Source organism: Oryzias latipes, chromosome 4, assembly GCF_002234675.1.
Source record: "Oryzias latipes chromosome 4, ASM223467v1".
In the NCBI taxonomy this organism is placed as follows: Eukaryota; Metazoa; Chordata; class Actinopteri; order Beloniformes; family Adrianichthyidae; genus Oryzias; species Oryzias latipes.
In genome coordinates, this window is record NC_019862.2 from 12,395,036 (window position 1) to 12,412,600 (window position 17,565).

The 17,565-nt window shown below is 36.5% G+C and overlaps 3 protein-coding genes across 3 annotated transcripts; 2 read left to right on the plus strand and 1 right to left on the minus strand.

Annotated features, from left to right (window-relative positions):
- Window positions 1-510: 510 nt before the first annotated feature.
- On the minus strand, window positions 511-5,043 carry tctex1d2 (Tctex1 domain containing 2). The gene is made up of 5 exons (XM_004067889.4): window positions 4,872-5,043; window positions 3,974-4,107; window positions 2,825-2,894; window positions 2,489-2,552; window positions 511-2,406 (listed from the first exon to the last, which is right to left on the minus strand). Exons 1-5 carry the CDS (start codon window positions 4,922-4,924, stop codon window positions 2,359-2,361), a joined length of 369 nt encoding a protein of 122 aa, XP_004067937.1. The 5' UTR covers window positions 4,925-5,043; the 3' UTR covers window positions 511-2,358.
- A 1,203-nt stretch (window positions 5,044-6,246) lies between these two features.
- LOC101160725 (receptor-transporting protein 3) lies at window positions 6,247-7,799 on the plus strand. Its single transcript, XM_004067890.4, has 2 exons — window positions 6,247-6,520; window positions 7,203-7,799. Exons 1-2 carry the CDS (start codon window positions 6,372-6,374, stop codon window positions 7,531-7,533), a joined length of 480 nt encoding a protein of 159 aa, XP_004067938.1. The 5' UTR covers window positions 6,247-6,371; the 3' UTR covers window positions 7,534-7,799.
- Window positions 7,800-9,927: 2,128 nt separating this feature from the next.
- On the plus strand, window positions 9,928-13,280 carry LOC105353917 (5-hydroxytryptamine receptor 3A-like). Its single transcript, XM_023954213.1, has 8 exons — window positions 9,928-9,989; window positions 10,181-10,225; window positions 10,343-10,449; window positions 11,304-11,473; window positions 11,569-11,732; window positions 11,835-12,045; window positions 12,263-12,472; window positions 12,551-13,280. The coding sequence occupies exons 4-8, from the start codon at window positions 11,305-11,307 to the stop codon at window positions 12,832-12,834; spliced, it is 1,038 nt and encodes a 345-aa protein (XP_023809981.1). The 5' UTR covers window positions 9,928-9,989; window positions 10,181-10,225; window positions 10,343-10,449; window position 11,304; the 3' UTR covers window positions 12,835-13,280.
- The last annotated feature ends 4,285 nt before the right edge of the window (window positions 13,281-17,565 follow it).

The following is a 17,565-nucleotide window of genomic DNA, read 5'->3' on the forward strand; positions in this document are numbered from 1 at the left end:
GCGCCCCGTGTGCGTATGCCCTGCTGCCGGCATGCAACTTCCCTGCGTGCGGGCGCTATCTCTGCCGGCGTGCGACCTTCTTGCCGGCTTGCCCTCCCGGCGTGCGGCCTGCGCGTGACGTCTCTGCCAAAGCGTGGGCCGGCTGCTCTTTTCTCCCGAGGACTCTTATAGTTCTCTTCTAATTTGGAACAGGTGTTGCTGATCGCCAGTTGTGTTTCAAGGGGGCGTGTCCATAGCATGCAAAAACAGGTACCACAAACATGCAAAACATGCACCAAAGAAAACACACTAAAACATGCAATTTCCCCACATCATCACACACAGATGAAAATATTTCTTTTAAAGCAGAAGACGATAGAAAAATGCGAGCTGTTTGCAGTTGATGATCACTGTCTCTTTTCACAATCAGCTGTCAGCATCTAGGATCATACATTCACAAAGACAAAACAGGTTTCAAAATGTTCATTTTTCTTTTGTTATGAAAACTGAAAAAAAATGTAAAGATTTGGATTGCTTGATTTCAACAAAGCTCCTGCTTTGGTTTATTTGTTTTACTTCATTTGGAACAGTTTGAATAGGTTACAGACAGCAGTGTATCCTCATTTCAATCGAGCCCAAGTGTCTGTTCTGAAACGGATTTTGGGTTTAAATCCCATGTGCCTCCCTGCTTGACAGTCAGCATCAGGAATTGGAGTGAGAAAGTAAAACCACAAAGATTCATCCATTAAACAAGTGATTATCTCTTTTTTTTTCACCAAAAACCTATTCAGTTTGTCTAACAACAATCATATCATTCTTTCAATTCCACACTCATTAGCCATTATTGCTCAAGGACATCTCTGTGATTGATACTGATATTTAAGTTTGCTTCACTTTTCTGCGAGATGACAGAAAAATGTCAAAACACGGGAGAATCTCTTGAACGCAGTAGAGCGTACTTTGAGAATAAAATTAACACATGGACTCTGAGCAGCACTGAACCAGTCAAGATGACATGAATAAATAGTCAGAGAAAAGCCTTTCCTCTCTCAATCGCTCACAACAGGTGCTGAGGGTTCACTAACAGGCTGTGGAGCATGAGTGAGTAAATCAGGCACTGGAGAGCACATCATTAACACCATTACTGCATAGTGAAGGATCACTGACTGAATGCATTATAGTAAACCTATTTATGCCACAGAGCTTGGTGGGGTTTTACTCATAAATATGGACCTACTGCATCCTTTAACTAACTTTTCTAAACTAAACAAAAATCAATAAAAACACATTTAAGAAAAAAAAAAACTTTCATTCTCAAGACAACATACCTTCTTAAAGAAATAATTCTCTTCATGTTTACTGACTTCTTACTGTAAGAATTCATAAGCAAACTTCTAAACTGTTGTCAACATGTAATTGTTTTACCCGTCTGTGTAGCTCTGATAAGCAAAAAGAATAGTATTGCTTCTGCAGAGTATTAAGAAATTACAAAAACCTTTGATATTGTCTCTAATTCTGAACATAACTGGAAAACAAAGAAAAGAAAGCCTGAACAAGTAAACAACGAGATTTCCCATAATTACCAGAAACAATGTAACAATGTCGGTTGAAAAACTTAGTTTATGTAAAAGTAATATTTTACTTTTTTGTCTTTTTGGTGTTTTCTTCCATATCTATTTTACCAGTTGGAAATACAAAATTAAAAATACAATGTTTTTTTTCTTCTATTAAAAAAAAATCTTTTTCATTTTTTCCTTTCATCATTTTCTTTACAAAAAAAGCAAATAAACCCTAATGTGGTTAAAAGAAATACTGTCTGAAGGTAAGGACAGTCATGATTCACTTTCTTGACCAAAGACAAACAAGTTTAGAACATTTTTAGAACCATTATAATTCCAAAACTAAAAAAAAATTTCTTTTCAAGGTTAAAGTAATAACTGTCTTTGCAAATTTGAAAAATAGGGAAACTGAAAACTAAAGGCATCAGTGTGTACTGCCTTATCTTTGATAATTACAGACAAATACTGACCTCTGCTGAAACATTTGTGCTATGTCAAGCACAACCAAAAATGTGTGAATTAAAGCCGCCACAAACCAAACATCAACCTTTCCAACATTTTTGACCGAGGAGCTAGAAAAATCTGTAGTGTTTTGATAAATGACAGGGTTTTTCAGAGTTTTCTATTGAAAAGGCATTGGTTTTTAATAATCATCATGTCCAACCAGGACACCCTGGAGATAACATTTTCTTCAAAGGCCAAACATCAGTTCAGGTATCGTTTAGAAAAGTCAAAAATCTCTGAGAGCTTCCACACAACTCATTTCAGAAACTTTAATGTTCAAAAGAGACTAAATGTTGTCCTCTATGCGTCTTCATCCTCAGTAGTAATAGCATCCAAAAACTGCTGCCACACAGAACAGGCTATCCTATGAAGCAAACATAACGTTATTACGCATGTATACTGTTCTTTAAGTTGTCTCCAACACACAATATTTAATCAACACTCACATTCATAAACACATCTTCTGCGTAGTTGTCTGTATCAGCGTCCCAGAAAAACCTGGAACACATCCTGGAAAAGTACAAAAAGAATCAAAACATACACTTAAACTTTCCTGAACACGTTTAAAGGAATTTATCTCGATTTGTATAACCTTATAATAGTTGATCTTTTAAAAAATATCATAAAACTAGGACTCATTCTCTAAATGAAATTGGACATGTTACGATACATTAGCTTAGATTGTTTTTAACTGGCCCAAAAACATGTACAAGAATATGTTCTATCTAAAAAGGAAGGCTTAGCAAACTGTTGAGGCTACTTTGTCGTTTACCAGTACTCACTTCACTCCTTGTCCCCGCTGTTCTCCAATCATCACCTGAACAATGATCTTATATTTGTCAATACCAAGGCCTACACACAGGGAAATAAGGGGTGCAGTGATTTACATCAACTGTAGAAACAAACCGGTAACAGACAAGAACACAGACAGACAAAAAGACTAAGACCAGAGAAAACGGCTACACTTGTTTTGGCCAGGAGTCTGCAACCAGGGGGGTATTCTAAAAAGCAGGTTATGTGAGTTACCACGTTAAGTTTGAGGCTAAGGAAGCGGATAACCTCAGCTTTCGGTTCCAAAAAAGGAGGTATGTTTCAGGTATGTTTAGTTCCCATAGCAACTCATGCTCTACCTATCAAGCGGTGCAGCTTTGTAATTTACCAAAGTTGTGCTAAAACATTTTGACGGAACTTTGAGTGCCATGTGCCACAAAAAATCCATTAGGGCTGACCAGAATTCATAGATTGTGAGATGGACTGTCTATTATCGAAAGATTTTAAGTGCAATTTATGGTCCACACACTGTGTTAAGGCTAACTTAGGTCTGATTTAGGTTTACAGATTTATGGCAGAGGTGCAGCACCAACAACAATATTAAACTGTACATTTATTCATTTATTTTTAAATCACTGCTGACATTACACTATTTATTACTGCATTTGCAGCGGCAGGATGATCTAATGTGGAACAGTGTCTTTTATTTTAAAAGGAAATCATGTCAAAAAGTATGAACTATTTCATATTCATAAACAAGAATGCTTCTCTTTATGTTTTATTCATGAGAATGACAAACGGTGGTTCATTTACATTTATTATTGTAGTAAGAATAACATAAATACAAAGCAGTTTCGTATTTTTCCTACTGAGATGTGGTCATTGGAAAATGTACTCAAATGGCTCTTTGACTGTTGAAGGTTGAAGACCCTTGATTTAGGCAAAGTAGCTTGTTTTCCATTAAAGAAAAGAACTGAAGAAATAAAAAAGTTGAAAGATTAACTTTACTTTAATAACTTTGTAGGCAGATATTTGCTTTGTTTGGCTCAAGGTTTATTTAGCTTTTTTCTGGATATAGCTTGTTACATTGACGTTTTAGCTATGTGGTTCTGTCATTATTGCTCAACTGATTAAAAAGAAAAGCAAAATGAACTACGTACTTTTTACTTTGTCCCTAATGCAGTCTGCCAGTGAACTGCACGTCTCTGGGATTTTCTCAGGCTCATACTTCACTCCAGACAGACGCTCCCTCACAATCTCATGAACAAATTCCTTCACAATTGCTGGTTTAAACCTGGAAAAGGAGCAACTTACTTCAGAACAAGGAGGGGAGCAAAAATGAATGAAACTTAAGAAAAATACCCAAAGAGCTGGAACAAATCCTTCACATGGGCTTCTGATGACAGTCATACTTGCAGTTCCATAATAGTTCTTAGTCACCAGCTGGCTAATTATTATGGAAGTATATGTGTCTCATATTTCAAAATAAAATGATGACAGTCATACTTGCAGTTCCATAATAGTTCTTAGTTACCAGCTGGCTAACTATTATGGAAGTATGTGTCTTTTATTTCAAAATAAAAATGCTTTTTCATTTTCACAATAAAGTTGCGTTGAAAAGGCATTTCCGGTATGGACTTTTGTTTTGAAATATTAGACATGTGCTTCCATTTAGTATCAGATTACCTTCAAAAAGAAAAAAATAAAAGGTCCATTTGTTGCAGTTTTCACGGGCATTCTACAAATTGAACTAATAAAGTTTTTTTATTTTTATGTATATATTTATTTTTGGTTGGAGGCAAATTCAACTTGTTTCTCGGTTTCGGCGACGTATCCAGTATTGGCAGAGATTTTGCACGCAAATTTGCCATTATCCTTTCCCTTTAAAAAAAAACAGTATTCCTTGGTGCTACAAATGTGTTAATTTAATCAAACAAACAAACACTAACGTCATGTAAATGCACGGGTTACCTACTGAGGAGCAACACTGTCGCTAGCTAAACAGCTAAGCTAAAGTAACGCCAGAAAAAACACAATTCACTTTTTAAATCGACTTACTTTTTCTGATAATCTGGACGTATAAGGTAGGTACCCGTACTGGATTCTGCCATGGTGCAGAGTTCTAAGATACAGTTTTAAATAAGAAAGAAAAAAGGTACACTGTAGCTACTTTAAAGTTGTACAGTTGCCATCGTGACAAAAAAAAGGCGTGTTTCCTTAAGTCTGTTTCATTTCCTGTTTCAAAATAAAAAGAGCAAATTGGAAACGTAGATACTTCATTTCTTTCTTTTTTTTCTTTTTTTGTTTAACTCATAGTTTATGCTAAGCAACGTTAAAACAAAATTTTTGCTAATATTTGGCCTTAATACTAATAGATTTTACAGAGCTAAAAACAGCACACAACTCTGTATTCGTTTAAATAGACAATAGATAATCTAACTTTAATCTAATCTTAATTTACTACTTTGTTTCTTTTACATAGATTCTGTTTTTATTATCTGTATACGGTATGTTCCTATCATGCACAGTAAATGAGCCATGGGTCATGTGGTTTAATGGAGGGGAGTGGGAAGGGTGAAGGGTGGGTTGGGGTTTTTATTGTAATGTTGTGTGTTTACTGTTTTTAGTGTTAAAGCGCTTCGAGCTGCACAAAGTGCATGAGAAGCGCTATTTTATAAATAAAGTTTGATTTGATTTGATTTGATTTGATGGGTTGCTAAGTGGCTTGTAAAGCAAAAAAAGTTGGCCCTTCAAATAAAAATGAGCCAAAGTAATTTAAAAGAGCAAAGAAAAAAAACTTTGGGAATATTACAATTGTTGTACATAAAACTAATATATATATATATATATATATATATATATATATATATATATATATATATATATATATATATATATATATAATATATATATATATATATATATATATATTATTTACATCCCCCACACTCCCACAATATGAAACAGAAAGAAAACTAATAATAGAATGAGATGAAATGAAACTCTTCTGATACCTGAAAAAATGCTTTACATATATTAAAATAAACCTTCTTTTAGATCAAATGTTAGATCAAGCAGCACTGAGTTTACTTCAGAAATGGTCTATTCTCCTATTATAATAGTGTTTGAATGTACTTTTTTACATTCAAACACCTTTGATACCAACATGTATTACCAACATTTATTTTTTTACACTATTACTCTATGGTTGAATAAAGAATGTTTGTTTGCCTTGCTTTTGCTTATCTGTACATTTTTTCTTGTTGTTGTTTTTTTGTGTGTTTTTTGTTTATTTGTTTGTTTGTATTTACTTGATCTAAATCATATTGCTGTCCATTAAGATTGTGTGCACAGCATGAGTCAGTACAATTAGCACAGTCAGTTTCATTTTCTCCTCTTGTTTGGCCAGAAGTGAAACTTAGGGAATCAGCTGAGGCTTGTTTTGGTCAGAGCCACAGATAAAGGTTTCATCCAGCCCAGCCAGTCATCATATCCAGAGCTTGTTTCGACATAGTGATCAGCTGTTCTGTTTCTTCCTAAGTCACTCTCACCTAAAAGATGGAACCGCTGGACTGGAAACGCATTTTTCAGGAAGAAGCAAAAACTCTTCATCATGCGCACACTTGGCAGTTGCTGTTTGATGACACTATTACGCCTGATCTACCAAATCCAGGTTGGCAGAAGTACATCAGGAACACAAGTGCAAGGTAAGTGTCCCAGACTGTTGTTTATGTCATGTTAGATTTTTAGTATTAGATTTTGTGTTTTTTTGTTTTGTTCCCTATCAAGCTGTTTTTTTGGCCAGAAACTGTGTAGCTTGCATCGTTTTAATAAACATGTTTTATAGATATTCTATCTATTTAATCTAGGAATTTAATAATTTAAGGCTGTCCTTGAGAAACAAACCTGAAATAAAACAAATAAAAACAAAATATGTAACATGGCAAATCAAATCAATGTTTTAGTTTTGCAGTAATTCATTGCACAAAATTGTGACTTCTACAACGTGTATCTGACAGCCAATTATCCATACATTCTGTCAATGTTACAAGCCTCAGAGGTGCCTGGGGAACAGCCGTAAATATGTTTATGTATTTCCTATCTTTGGCCACAAGATGGCAGCAGAGATCTTGAACAAGTGAGAAATATTTTGCTCAGATTGACTTTGACTGATAGCACTACTCTATCCAGAACAGAAAATGTATTTTAATAGTTTTTGTTTGTTTGTTTTTACATAAATCAGCTAATCATAACGATTGTTTATATTGCTTGAGAATTTTCCTCCTGGCTTTAATTTAGCAGGTGGCTGTTAAGTCTGTCTGTGTCATGATTTTTTTGCCATTCATATTCTTCTGAGATAACAAAAAGTGTTTATGCTGTATTTTAAAGGTTCAGATGCACCTTGTGTGGGAGAACCTGGCCCTCCAACCGCGTGATGGTGACCTTCCACATGCAGCTGATTTCCAATATGGGATTTGTGAAGGTCAGGCCACTACGTCAGAACTGCAAAAGGTGCAAAAACGCTCCTATGGTGAAACCAAGCGTCGAGTTCGACAACATCAAAATTCTCATGGAGAATCTGATCGAAAAAATTAAAATAAAATGCTACAATGAAAAAAGGGATTCGTCACACAAGCCTTTCAGAAGCCAAGAGGTTAAAAGTCCCCATGAGCCTGATCACTGTGAGGGCTGCAAACTGGGGATCTGCACAAAAGTATAAGGTGTGGTCACATGACAAGATTATTATGATACGAAGGAAGCAAATAAAGAACTAATTATCTGCATGTGTGTGTAACTATAGAATATCTGAAGCTAATATATATGGTATTTGTGAGATGAATAATTTACTGTGTGCCAAATAATCGAATTGAAGTGTAATGTGTTAACCTTGTGCAAAAGTGAGGACCACTCTGCTTGTCTTTAAGGTCTACCACTTTTGACAAATGTACAACATGGAAAAGAAAAATAAACTTCTTGTGTTGTGAATTGTTGGGGTCTTACTCATTAAAGTATGTCCTGCAATGAATTTAATGAATTTAATGTTTAGTTTAAGTTTGACTGGGCCTGCAAAAAAAACCGCAAATATATTGTTGTTTTTCATTTTTGAGTGTGTTATTTATTATTTTTCTACTGTTTTTATTAGAGCTATGGTAACAAGGTAATTTCCGCTTTGTCAGATCAATAAAGTTTTATTCTAATCTGATTTAAGTATAAAAAATTACAGTTTTTACACCTAAAATCTTTTTGTTTACCCCATAAAAAGTAAAAATGACTCTCTCCTCACTTTTGTGTAGTTGGAGAGGAAATCTAACCCTAAACAGTGAATAAACATAGAGTATACTCTGTGGATTATGTCTGTAATCTTTATTATCATATCATAGACTTAAAAAAAATTTAGGATACAGAAATAAATTCCAAGGCAGTAGTTTTTTTTTAATGTCCTTCAGCAGGTTTGAATTTTTAACAGATGTTATCCGCGTCTGACGCTTTATTTGCATTCGACCCACAGGAGTGTTTCTGCCTCTGCTGTGGTCAGTCCTCACTCGCAAGTCAACTGTGGTTTATATGAGCTTCTTATGAAAACATTCATTGCATTTCTTTTCTCCCGTGTCTTTTGCATGTCATTTCCACACTCTGCTCTGGTTGCAATGCCCTGTTCATCTAAGTTCAGTCTCGCAGAAGTTGGCGTGAAAAGTGAGCTTCAGGTGTGTTTTACCCTTCTGTTAGTTAATGCATGACCTCAACCCCTAGACTACAAAGAACTGCTGATCGAAGACACTGTTCTTTCAATATTATGGATTTGGGAAGAGCTGCACAGAAGGTAACGCATCTTTACTTGCAACAATCCGCACATGCAATTACCAGACAGTTTAATGTAATTTAATACAATTAAACGACTTTAACAAAATACTTTTTAAACAGGGTTCTGAGCGTTGATTTTTAACTCTGTCTAATGCTTTTGTCTGGTCTTATCAAACTTAATGAAAATATTCTCGTATCAAATCATTGTTAGATTTATAGATAACTCACTTGATTCTAATTGAATATTTCACTTTTTCATTCACAAATAAATAAAAAAAATCCGATATATGAGTTATTTTTACTTGCCCTGTATGGAAGATAAAGATAATCTGAGTCACATTTATTTATCATCATTAATACAGTATTACATATTAAAAGTTAAATGGTTGTTTGTCTTTTGTTACATCAAGATGGAAAAATTAAAGAGACAGTTCTTACATTTTGTTCCTTTCAGTCATGTTGAATATCAAAAGCAAATGATAGAATTTTATCCTTAATCTCTATCTTGTTAAAAATGAATACTGACTCTAATGATTGGAAACAATGTCAGGATATGTGACCACACATCAAGTCATTAATATCCGTGCAAAGTTTAGTTGTAAGATTGAAAATATTAAAACCGTTCTGTGCACAAAAACAGATGAAACATACTCATTTTTAACTTAAATCTTTGGTTTAGGTTTCTATGATGAAGTCCTTCAAACTTCAGGTCCTCCTCATCACTCTTCTCATGTATGGTGAGTAAATGCCCACCTTGGTTTATGTCAAATGTGAGATAACGCAACTCACATTCTCCAAAATTAAAAAGTAACTTACGCTTAAGTTTTATTGTAAAACAATCTTCAGAAAACCAGAAATATGTTACAAATAAATTGCTCTGAAAGAAAGAACAGATAAAACAGCTCTATACATAAATGTAAGCATACAATATTTCTTAACTCATATTTTCTCAAATGATTGTATTTGAGCCTTCGTACAGGTGAGAAGACTTTCAAGGATCCGTTTTGTAGGTAATCAGACCTTTTGGAACGTTTGGACTGAAATAGGTGGTGTAGATAAGGAATATCTGGAAGGACTCGGATCATTTCAATTGTTTGGTTTGATGTCTTTTTCTTTTGTGTTTCCCCTCAAAAATCAACTGAATCAAAGTGTGACTGGTGTAATATTCTTACCATAAAGATGTTGTGATGCCTTTTTGCTTCAACATCAGCTCCAAGCAGCGTCGCCGTCTTAAACTGCACTGGATCTGATGTTCCTTCACTCGTGAACGCTCTCCAGCCGGTCTTTAACCTGAGCTCCATCAGACCTGTGACAAACGCGTCAAATCCAGTGACCGTCGACCTGATCTTCACTTTGACTGCTATTTTAGGGGTGGTAAGGGACGAATAAACTGATGAAACTATTTCTAGCTTCTAGTTTTTAACAGAAACAGAGATTTGATCAAATTTGATTAAAGAAATAGTTTGTTTTATGATATTCTGTTTACTAAGCTTTTTTTAAGCTTAGTAAACAGCTTTTTAAGTTTTTTTTTAATTGACTCTACTTATTGTTTTTAACTTTTTCAGGATGAAAAGTCCCAGGTCTTAAAAACATACATCTGGCGAGAGTTAGTGAGTACTCTATTATTTCATTATATTAACCATGTAAGCAAATAACAAAAACATTAAGATGAGATTTACTTAGGAAATCAAGTGTTGTAACATGCTTCCACTGTGTGTTGACTGCAGACATGGAAAAACGAGTTTTCTGTGTGGGATCCAGACAAGTGTGGCACTGAATGGATTGCAGTTCCAAGAACTCTGCTCTGGGAACCAGATATAGTCATCAATGAATTGTGAGTTCCATCATTTAAAGCAAAATGTAGATTATTACAGTCAGGCAGCATGACAAATTGCTTTTAATTTCAATCTCAGAAACAGAAAGCTGTTTCTGTGCTGGCCTGACATGCAAAGACCCCCATGTTGTTAGCATTGTTGCAGTTTTTATGTTCAGTAGTCTGTGCTATGTGTGTAGATTTATATAAGAGTTTCTTCACTGTATATTTTGTTTTTATTTTTTGGTGCTCGAAATATGCTGCTACTACAACTTAATTTTCCCACGGGATTAATAAAGTTAATCTTCATCTTAAACTGGTAATAACAGAGGAGGTAGGGAGGTGCAGATCAAGATTTTAAAATTCCTACTTGGAGGACATTTTTGTAATTGTTGACCAAACAATAAGCAATAATGACACATTTCTGGAGAAATCCCAAACGTACAGTGGCAAATCACTCAACAGAAAAGCATTTTAAAGATCACAATGAAAATTAAAAAAGCAAAACAAATACTTAAAAAACACCAAAACAAAATGACAGAAACCAAAACATAAATAAACAATTTGGAAAACAAAAGTAATTTCCAGAAATCAAAATGAAAAGTTAAAAAACGAAACAAAAAGAAACTGGAAAAGGTATGATGGATGATGAGGTTTGACAAGGACTGAAGTTATTTGACATGAAGATGGATATCATCGTCTAATCAGCGATCTCCCATAATACCTACCATTCCTGGCGCAGTTAAAGTCGCTCTTCTGGTGTACAATGTATTAAGAATAACAAATTCAGTGAGATTCACAATTGTTTTTCATTTTGCATGAAAAATATTTGTACAGGTTTTTATTGGAGTTAAAACTGTGCTGTTGTTGTGCAGCATGGAGAAGAACACTGCTCCTCCTGTTCCATACATCTACCTGCATTTTGATGGTGACATTTACGACTCACAGCCCATCAGAGTGGTCAGTTCCTGCAGCCTTGATATCTACCTGTTTCCCTTTGATATTCAGAACTGTACTTTTACCTTCAACTCCTACATCCACGTCAGTAAGTTTTGTCATATACACTTTGTATCACGTCAGGACCTTTCATACACAACAGCACTTTGACTTAAAACAAATGTCTTTTTTCTCTGATTTCAGTGGACGAAATACAGCTCCTCCTTTCTGGAACTGGAGACGAAATGACTGAAGCGTCTAAAATGGTGATATCTACGATGGGCGAATGGAGCTTAAATAAAATCACAGCGAACAGAGCAGAAATTGATACCGTAGAAGGAAACATTTATGTGGAGCTTCAATGCCATGTAAAATGTTCCAATACAATAAAACGTTTCAACATTTATGGCAGATATTTATGTCCTATTAATGAAACATATCACCTCAATGTATCTGGACTTTTTGTGCAGATCTCCATTCGGCGCCATCCCACCACATATGTGGTGAACCTCCTGCTCCCCAGCTGTTTCCTCATTGCAGTGGATCTTTTCAGCTTCATGCTGCCTCCTAAAAAGATCGACCGCTCCCTGTTCAAGATGACTCTTGTCCTGGGCTACACTGTCTTCCTGCTAAACACCAACCAAATGCTGCCCATTACTGGAGACACTGTACCCCTCATAAGTGAGTTAGCACACCTATGTTTCTTTTTGATGGTAGACATATAAGTCATCATTTTTATTTGAAAAAATGTACATGAAAAAGAAATGCAGTAAAAACATATATTTGGGACCCTTATTGATTGCAGAGAACGTGTTTGTGCAATTATCCAAATCTGCTGTACTCGTTCTTTATAATAAGTAAATATATTTTTCTTTTAATCATCATTTTTATTCCTCAGACGTGTTCCTGTCCATGTGTCTGGTGATGATGGTTGCTACTTTAGTGGAGTCCATCTTTGTTACCAACCTCCTGCACGGCTCTGCCGACTATCCTCCAGCGCCTCGTTGGTTCAGAGATTTTGTTTTTCAGGTTTTGGGACGGCTGGTAAGAATTTCTACAAAGTCCATAGAAAGAGACAACACTGTAATCCAAAATCCCAACGCACAAGGTAAGACTGAGCCGAAATGGGTCTGCTTTTGTGAACTGTGATCTCGTTTGCATCTGATCTCTTTTTTTTTTAAAATAGAAATGTCAGATTCCTCTCCAGTGGTTACAAAAAACGACATTTCGGAGGAGAAGGAAACCTTGAATGAGAACAAGAGTGTGCAGGTGCTCAGGAAAATAAACAGGGATCTGAAAGCCATCCACCTTCAAGTGGAGAAGAAGCTGAAAAGAAACCTCAGCTCACAGGAGTGGATCTACATCGCTCTCATCATTGACCGTCTGCTGTTTTTCTTTTACATCCTCTTCATATCAGTCAGCTTCATTACTATCCTCATCATCTGGGTCGTCTCATACAGTAAAGCCTGAATCATGTATCTTCTTGTGTATCATGCATAGTCTCTGTTTTTCTGAATTTGCAATAATATATGCAATAATATATGCAATAATATATGCAATTATATATCTAAGTGATTTTTTTTAAATCTTAACCTTGACTTTCATGTTCTACAAATTTTATTTTAGCCATTTGTTCATCAAAAACATGGAATAATGCATTTATTCGCAGAAAACTGTGGTTATTCAACAGGCTTTTTTAGTTGTTTAAACATACTGTTGTGTGTTATGCATACTTTGTTCCTAATCGACAACATATGGCTCTTTGCAAGGTAAATATGACTATTAGTACAAATGGAAACAGATCATACGTGGCTATTGGGATCCTAATGTATGTTTTCAACCTTGAGCCTGTAGAAATGTTTATTTCAGCTTTTAAGTAAGAATATTTATCATAATAGTCGTTTACTGTTCATGTCATGCAATAAAATCATTCCTTAGGATTTCTTTGGCTATTCTATTATTTAATTGTGACTTCTGATGATTCACACTCAGTTTTCACTGAAAGTTTTTTTCTGAAAAACATCTAAAGTATATAAACATGTTCAATACATAAAGTATTCAATTTTTAACAGGTCCTGAACAATATATATATATATATATATATATATATATATATATATATATATATATATATATATATATATATATATATATATATATATATATATATATATATATATATATATATATATATATATATATATATATATTTTGAGGAGAAACCACCTGCGGAGGGTGAGAGGGGCATTTTTTTTTTTTATATATTATATATATATATTATATATATATATATATATATATATATATATATATATTTTGAGGAGAAACCACCTGCGGAGGGTGAGAGGGGCATTTTTTTTTTTTATATATTATATATATATATTATATATATATATATATATATATATATATATATATATATATTTATTTATTTTTTTTTTTTCGCCCCTCTCACCCTCCGCGGGTGGTTTCTCCTCCAAGCTCGGGTCCTCTACCAGAGGCCTGGGAGCTTGAGGGTCCTGCGCAGTATCTTAGCTGTTCCTAGCACTGTGGTTTTCTGGACTGAGAGGTCTGAGGTCTTTCCAGGTATCTGTTGTAGCCACTCCTCCAGCTTGGGGGTTACTGCCCCGAGTGCTCCAATTACCACAGGCACCACTGTCACCTTCACTTTCCAGGCTTTCTCCAGTTTTTCTCTGAGTCCCTGGTATTTCTCCAGTTTCTCATGTTCCTTCTTCCTGACGTTCCCATCGCTTGGTACTGCCACATCCACCACAACGGCTTTCTTCTGTTCTTTATCCACCACTACAATGTCTGGTTGGTTCCCCATTACCATCCTATCAGTCTGGATCTGGAAGTCCCACAGGATCTTTGCCCTCTCATTCTCTACCACCTTCGGAGGTGTTTCCCATTTTGACCTTGGGGTTTCCAGTTCATATTCTGCACACATGTTCCTGTATATTATTCCAGCCACTTGATTGTGGCGCTCCATGTATGCTTTCCCTGCCAGCATCTTACACCCTGCAGTTATGTGCTGGATTGTTTCAGGCACCTCTTTGCACAGCCTACACCTTGGGTCTTGTCTGGTGTGGTAGTTCTGAGCCTCTATTGCTCTGGTGCTCAGGGCTTGTTCCTGGGCTGCCAGGATGAGCGCTTCGGTGCTGTCCTGTAGGCCAGCCCTTTCTAGCCATTGTTAGGACTTCTTGATATCAGCCACTTCAGTTATGGTCCGGTGGTACATCCCATGCAGGGGTTTGTCCTCCCATGAGGATCTGTCCTCCAGCACTGTATCCTCTGCTCTCCATTGCCTGAGACATTCACTGAGCACACTGTCATTTGGGCCCTTGAGCTTGATGTACTCATGCATCTTGGATGTTTCATCCTGGATAGTGGCTTCTACACTCACTAGTCCTCGGCCTCCTTCCTTACGGCTAGCATACAGTCTCAGTGTGCTGGATTTGGGATGGAACCCTCCATGCATGGTGAGGAGCTTTCGTGTTTTAACATCCGTGGTCTGTATCTCTTCCTTTGGCCATCTTATTATTCCTGCAGGGTATCTGATAACTGGCAGTGCGTAGCTGTTTATATCCCGGGTCTTATTTTTGCCATTGAGCTGGCTTCTCAGGACTTGCCTTACTCGTTGGAGGTATTTAGCTGTTGCAGCTTTCCTTGTTGCCTGCTCCAGGTTGCCATTTGCCTGTGGAATTCCAAGGTACTTGTAACTGTCCTCGATGTCTGCTATTGTTCCTTCTGGGAGTGAGACCCCTCCTGTGTGGACTACCTTGCCTCTCTTAGTCACCATCCGGCTACATTTCTCGAGCCTGAATGACATCCCAATGTCAGTACTGTAGATCCTGGTGGTGTGGATCATGGAGTCAATGTCACGCTCGCTCTTAGCATATAGCTTGATGTCATCCATGTATAGGAGGTGACTGATGTTGGCCCCATTTCTGAGTCGGTATCCATAGCCAGTCTTGGTGATTATTTGGCTGAGGGGGTTCAGACCTATACAGAACAGCAGTGGGGACAGAGCATCAGCTTGGTATATACCACATTTGATGGACACTTGTGCAAGTGGCTTCCCATTGGCTTCAAGGGTGATTTTCCACAGCTTCATTGAGTTTCCTGTGAAGGCTCTTAGAGTCCTGTTGATGTTGTACAGCTCCAAGCATTCAGTGATCCATGTGTGTGGCATTGAGTCATAGGCCTTCTTGTAATCAATCCAGGCTGTGCACAGGTTGGTGTGTCGTGACTTACAGTCTTGAGCGACTGTTCTGTCGATCAGGAGTTGGTGTTTGGCTCCTCTGGAGTCTCTACCAATGCCCTTCTGTGTGTTACTCATGAATTGATCCATGTGCCTATTTATCTTGGTTGCAATGATGCCTGACATGAGCTTCCATGTTGTGGAGAGACAGGTTATTGGCCGGTAGTTGGATGGGACTCCACCCTTTGAAGGATCCTTCTGGATCAGGATCGTTCGCCCTTCCGTTAGCCATTCGGGGTGAGTCCCATCTCTTAGCAGCTGGTTCATTTGTGCTGCCAGGCGCTCGTGGAGTGCGGTAAGCTTCTTTAGCTAGTAGGCATGTATCATGTCAGGGCCCGGTGCTGTCCAGTTCTTCATACCTGAGACTCTTTCTTGGATGTCTGCCACTGTGATGGTTACTGGATTCTGTTCAGGGAGGTTGCTATGTTCTTTTCTCAAAGAGACCAGCCACTGGGCATTGCTGTTATGTGCTGTCTCTTTCTCCCATATACTTTTCCAGTACTGTTCAGTTTCTAGCCTTGGTGGGTCTGCTCGGCTGTTTTGACCCTGCCACTGAGCGTACACTTTTGCAGGTTGAGTTGCGAAGAGCCTGTTTATTCGTCTCTTGTGTGGGGTTATATATATATATATATATATATATATATATATATATATATATATATATATATATATATATATATATATATATATATATATATATATATATATATATATAAAACCCCACACAGTTCCTTTTAATGTAGCCTCTGTGCTTTATATATATATATATATATATATATATAAAGCACAGAGGCTACATTAAAAGGAACTCCTGCATATCTCTAAAAGACTTTGAAAAATGCGACAGTTAAAGATAAGTGAAGAAAGAAATCTGTAACTCTGTGAAAGTTGAAAAGAGAACATTAAAAAAGCACTAACATATATCCCTAGCAAATGCTAAAGTGGAACAGATGAAGGTTCATTAAAAAAGGTATGATGCTTTATGGATACATGATTTATTGCATTGACTGTAATCCATCACACACACTTGAGTGTTCTGTACCTGCACAAATCTCAAGGACTAAAGTTTCTCAGTTTTTGTTGCATGTTTAGACTAAAGCTCGTTTGATTCAGATATTCTGGCCTCAAAGAATTGTGGGTAAACATTGTCGCCTCTTAGCATAGGGATCTTGTGTATCGTATTGGAAAGAGAGATGTTGGAGTGAACAGGAGACTATGAGGGGCTGTGTAAATCCCTTCATGCCATGTGTCGTTATTTTGCAGCAAACCATTTAATCCAGGAATCCACTTGATTTAGAATCACCTTGAAAAATCATTGAAAAATATTTTTTACGTGGTTAAGGGGTTGAGATAAAATGTATCTTTGCTCACAAATTTACCATAAAAAATATATATCCTGATTTTTTACATGGTATTAATGGAATACCTATGTAGATCTTCATAGAGGATACTTTTCCTTCATTGTAATCCAGTTTTTGATCTTAAGTTCTTTTCTAAAGTGATAAACTCTGATCAATGCTGCCATTATGACAATTCAGTGTAATTTTATTTTCTTTAGATCCTTATGTTGTATTTCTTTATGAAGAATAAATCTACACAGTATATTTGACAAAGCAGCCTTTAGTTTTAAATAAACCTTTTGAAGACATTATTATCTGATTGGGTTAAAAGAAAACATTTGTTTCTTACATCACAGCATCTGCTGCTTATTTGCCTGGGGTTCACTGGTGTGTCTTTGTCGCTGTAGTGGTGAACCTTCACCACCCCCGAGTCACACACTGAGGCCAGACACGTTACCTGTGGTTTATGCTTGTGTCTCATGAAAACAACATGAAAATCATCTCATCTGTTTGTGTTCTCAGATCATTTGTATGGGGTTTCTCCACGTCATGCTCCGGTTATGGTGGCATTATGTATGGGCGGAGGGCAGAAACTCAATT

Excerpts from the sequence above, each read along its gene's own strand:
- tctex1d2 (XM_004067889.4), bottom strand. The coding sequence starts at position 4,924 with ATGGCAGAATCCAGTACGGGTACCTACCTTATACGTCCAGATTATCAG. Across the intron at positions 4,108-4,871 it reads CGTCCAGATTATCAGAAAAA|GTTTAAACCAGCAATTGTGA; the intron begins GTAAGTCGATTT and ends CTCCTTTTCCAG. Across the intron at positions 2,895-3,973 it reads CATTAGGGACAAAGTAAAAA|GCCTTGGTATTGACAAATAT; the intron begins GTACGTAGTTCA and ends CCCTGTGTGTAG.
- LOC101160725 (XM_004067890.4), top strand. The coding sequence starts at position 6,372 with ATGGAACCGCTGGACTGGAAACGCATTTTTCAGGAAGAAGCAAAAACT. Across the intron at positions 6,521-7,202 it reads ATCAGGAACACAAGTGCAAG|GTTCAGATGCACCTTGTGTG; the intron begins GTAAGTGTCCCA and ends TGTATTTTAAAG.
- LOC105353917 (XM_023954213.1), top strand. The coding sequence starts at position 11,305 with ATGGAGAAGAACACTGCTCCTCCTGTTCCATACATCTACCTGCATTTT. Across the intron at positions 11,474-11,568 it reads CAACTCCTACATCCACGTCA|TGGACGAAATACAGCTCCTC; the intron begins GTAAGTTTTGTC and ends CTCTGATTTCAG. Across the intron at positions 11,733-11,834 it reads ATGTGGAGCTTCAATGCCAT|ATCTCCATTCGGCGCCATCC; the intron begins GTAAAATGTTCC and ends CTTTTTGTGCAG.